General features: G+C 37.2%; 1 protein-coding gene across 1 annotated transcript; it reads left to right on the forward strand.

The window, feature by feature from the left end:
* The first annotated feature begins 584 nt into the window (after positions 1–584).
* LOC149224459 (reticulon-like protein B2) lies at positions 585–3375 on the forward strand. The gene is made up of 5 exons (XM_089386118.1): positions 585–910; positions 1029–1209; positions 2490–2631; positions 2715–2784; positions 2899–3375. Exons 1-5 carry the CDS (start codon positions 721–723, stop codon positions 3066–3068), a joined length of 753 nt encoding a protein of 250 aa, XP_089242244.1. The 5' UTR covers positions 585–720; the 3' UTR covers positions 3069–3375.
* Positions 3376–4472: the final 1097 nt, after the last annotated feature.

Consider the following 4472-nt stretch of genomic DNA (forward strand, 5'->3'; position numbering starts at 1 on the left):
ATTTACAATTTGATAAATCCAGAATAATTATTTATTTCTTTTTTTTTCCCTAGGTGGAAAAACCTATCAACTCAGGTGTCAAAACCAACAGTGAGGACAGCCATCTCTGGCTGCTATCTGCGAATGTCGGTTTGACTCATCACAGTTAGATAGGAAAACCACGCCAGTTTGAATAATTATTTATTTCATAACCAAATATCTTAATATTCACACTCCAAAAAAGAATTATTTAAAATAAAATATTACAAATTCTTTTTTATTATATAAAAATTCATATTTTACCATTACAAAACCATAAAAACCCATTATTTCACTTTACTTTTAACACCATACGTCAGATCTAATATTAAATTAAACTCTCTACCCATGATCGCAATACAAGCGGTGACATGAAGGACACTGCCAACTATCTATTAAGACTTTGACACCGAAAGAGGCTTGCCACGTGTCAAGCACTTCAAAAGGCCAACACGTGGTTGGCGATATTCTAGAGGAATCCTTTCTATCAAGGGCTCGGCTCACCCACAAATTTTAAACCGTTGGATCCATTGGGTAGAGACTATTTCGTATAAGTATGGAACGTATGACAGGCCTTTTTCATTTCACCAAGACTTAGTGCTTAAGAAAGAGCAGATATTAAATTGGGAATAAGCTCGTTCTCTCTTGTGAAGAAAGGCGGTTCTATTTGATTTTGGAAGTCGCAGAATTCGAGCTACAGAGATGGCAGATCACCAGCATTCTGAGGAGTCCCTTATGGACAAGGTTTCTGGGAAATTGCATAAGCGTTCAACATCGTCTTCTTCGTCCTCAGATGACGAAAAACCCCCTGTTTCTCATCAGCCCATTAAACCCGTTAACAGACCTGTCGGAGGGAAGAAATCTGTGCATAACTGTCTGGGTGGAAGAAAAGGCAAGTGGTTTCTGATTTGTTTGTTCGTTGTGTGTTGCAGTCATTTTGATGGTTTTGTTTGATTAGGGTTTATTGTAGATGGTGCTAAGGGTTTAAAGTTTTGTTTTTGTTTGAGCAGCCGCGGATTTGTTCTTGTGGAGAGATAAGAAAAGGTCTGCGAGCATTCTTGCTGGGGCCACTGTATTGTGGATCCTATTTGAATGCATGGAATATCACTTTTTGACGTTTGTATGCCATGTGCTTATTCTCTCCTTGGCGATCTTGTTCATCTGGATCAATTCGGCCGCTTTCTTAAAGCGGTATGTTTTTTTTTACAGAAGATTTCATTTGGGAGTTTATTTTATTGTTTGGTAAGGAATGATAAATGCCCACAGAATGCTCAGGACTAATCACCCACTCAAAGCTGGTTATTTCTTTTTTTTCGATGGGAGTTTGCTCAGGACTAATCACCCACTCAAAGCTGGTTTTTTCTTTTTTTCGATGGGAGTTCGCTCAGGACTAATCACCCACGCAAAGCTGGTTATTTCTTTTTTTCGATGGGAGTTTTAAAGTTTAATTAGTGGGCTGAAATTTGGTGATTGTGTAAACTGATGATGGAATCTATCTCTTTTCCTTTTGACCGAGGTTTGAAACAGTATTTGAGGGTCCCTAATTTGGATAGGGAAGAAAATGGTTTAGAGTCTACTTTCAATTGGATTTCGGATCCATTTGGTTTATCAGACCATGTACAGATCTGGCAGTTTACGGAAATTCTTACCCTTATCCTAAAACCTTGTTTATTATAATAGGGTCTATGTTACAGTCTAGATATATACAATTATAGGGCAGTTTATCCTCAAGAGCTTGCTCCAACGTAAGCCTGTGTGACCATCATTAAGGTTTGTTACACTCTAGACAGAATTGCTATACAGTGATAGGGCATTTTAAGTAATGCTTACTGTAGCAGAAGACCCCGTGGCATGTGCCCATTACCGTGGTATATATTTCAGAGTAGATTGACCAATTTCCAGTAGTCCGGATTGCCCTGGTCACATGTTACAAGGGCAAACAGAGTGGGAATACTAGAATGGTGTCAACAGGGCATTGGTTCAGCAGTCCACAACGGTTCCATTGTCCGCGTGGCATGATTTTCTCAGGGATGTGGTTATGTGTAATTACGTGAATTAATTACCCCTCATACCAATTCACCCTTCATACCTAAGCCCTGATTCAGGGTATGCCTTTTGAAGCGCTGTCAAAAAATTAAAATGGTTCCAATATTTAGGGCGTATTTGGATAAATAGTTAAGCTCGAATAAATGTAGATGTCATTATACAGTGGTACCTGATCACAACATCACGGGGGCATACCTAATAACCCTTTAAGCAACTAGAAGTTGCTACTGAACTCGCGTGTTAGTGTAGTTAATACAGCGTAATCGTGGAACAAGGCCCGGAGGTATTGTCCTACTAATTATCATGTAATCTTATGTTTCTTTGCCCTAGTCTAGGTCCATGCTTCCATCACAAGCTCCTACGAAGAACAAGGTGAGATAGTAATTATTCTTTTTAGCACAGAACTGATGTATTATTTGCTACAGGTCCCCACCACATATTCCAGAGATTGCGATTCCAGAAGATGCAGTTCACAATCTTGCCTCTGAACTTAGATTTGAAGTCAACAGAGTTTTTGCTGTTTTACATGAGGTTGCAACTGGTAGAGACTTGAAGAAATATCTATTGGTATTTTGCTTAAACCCTTTATTCTGTTCAATTTTGAACTTTTGACCCTCCTGGATTGCCGTTTTAATCCTTGAGCTCCACAGGTAGTTGCAAGTCTCTGGCTTCTCTCTGTTATTGGAAGCTGGTGTGATTTCCTGTCTCTTGCCTACATAGGTGAGTCTACATGCTCTTTTTATGTTACTGTTATTATTTAAACGCCTGCAATTATATATATGTATATGAATGTTTTTGACTGAAGCTGATTCTGTTTTCATATATTTTGGTTAGTGCTTGTTGTTGCACATACTGTTCCGTTTCTGTACGAGAAATATCAAGATCAGATCGATTCTTTTGCTCACAAAGTATCTCTGAAAGCCAAGGAGCAGTACAAAGTTATTGATGCCAAAATTTTAAAGAAGATCCCAAGGGGTCCGGCCAAAGATAAAAAACATTTGTAGGGAGTGTCCTCTCTATGAGGCAAATTGTAGAGTAGTTTTTGAATTGTTAGATATCATGTTTTTTTGGAGCCTTATTGCCATGGTGATTGGCATCTGCCATGGTAATGCTCGGCTGGAATGAGTACAATTATGGTTTGTTATCTGGGTGCTAGTGCCCCAGAATTGAATCTCATTGTCCTGTTTATTCTGTATTTATTAGTTCTTATGTAATCATATCAGTCGCAGGCATTTTCTTAGATCTTAAAAGGTCTGTAATTATGTGATGTTTATGAATTAAGTATGAAATCCCTTTCAAGGTTTGAATTCACGGTATGAAAGGTTTGCGGGTCCTTTCAAGAGGACGTTAATGTTTTTGGCAAATGAGTAATATCTTATATTTTTGACTTTAAGCCTGATTAAATATGAAGAAATACAAGGTTTTTGCTAGTGAGATGCATTGTGAAGGGGTGGACAGATTAGGCTTTTGATTTGTTGTTAATGTAGTTTTTGATAAGATAATTGACTATGCCCATTTTGAGATTGGGGTTTTTATCTTGTTTTATCATGTGAAGTCTAATGTAGCTTTCAGCTATCATTTGTGATTATTGAAATTTGCTTATTTTAAGATGGGGGTTTCATTCCGTTTTGCCAATGTCATTAAACCCATTAACAACTAATTTGACGAGCTTGAGTTTTCGAGCCGCAATGTGAATAAAGCCATTAATAATTAATTTGACGAATTGAGTTTTCAAACAGCATTTGATGATTAGGGGAATCTTTTTCTGGTTTAAGGGATTGACTTGATTCCACATTTTCTTCTTTGAAATTAATGTAATTATATTCATCTCTTACTGGGCATATATATGGTGGTATATGTATATTTTCATTTTGTCAGTAAAACGCAAATGAAGGTTTATATTCATCTCTTACTGGGCATATATATGGTGGTATATGTAATATTTCATCAGGATTTTTATATGTATTCTTTGTTATTTCTTCAAGTCCAGTTGATATGGTTGCTGTCAAGTCAAATTAATATGTTATTACTTGGCCGGTGATCACTTATATTTATAAATAATCAGATGTACTTAATGCTTTTGAAAATCTTCCAATTTGCTTTATCTTGAATATCTCCCAATTTGCCCCAATTCTCTTTATCTGTTCATGAGATTCTCGTATATATAATTTCCACACATCTTTCAGTCCAAAGACTGTGTACCTAATTTCCAGGGATCTTTCGATCCAAAAACCGACTGCCACATACTTTCTCATGAGCTATGTATACCTAATTTCCACGTCTCTTTGGATCCGACTTATTGCCATATACTTCCTCATGAGCTATGTGTACCTAATTTCCACGTACCTTTCGATCCAAAAACCGACTTATTGCCATATACTTCCTCATGGGTTATGTGCACACCTAAT

Source organism: Pinus tabuliformis, chromosome Q (genome assembly GCF_031772625.1).
Source record: "Pinus tabuliformis cultivar Carrire ecotype Pingquan chromosome Q, CPIR1, whole genome shotgun sequence".
NCBI classification, from domain to species: Eukaryota; Viridiplantae; Streptophyta; class Pinopsida; order Pinales; family Pinaceae; genus Pinus; species Pinus tabuliformis.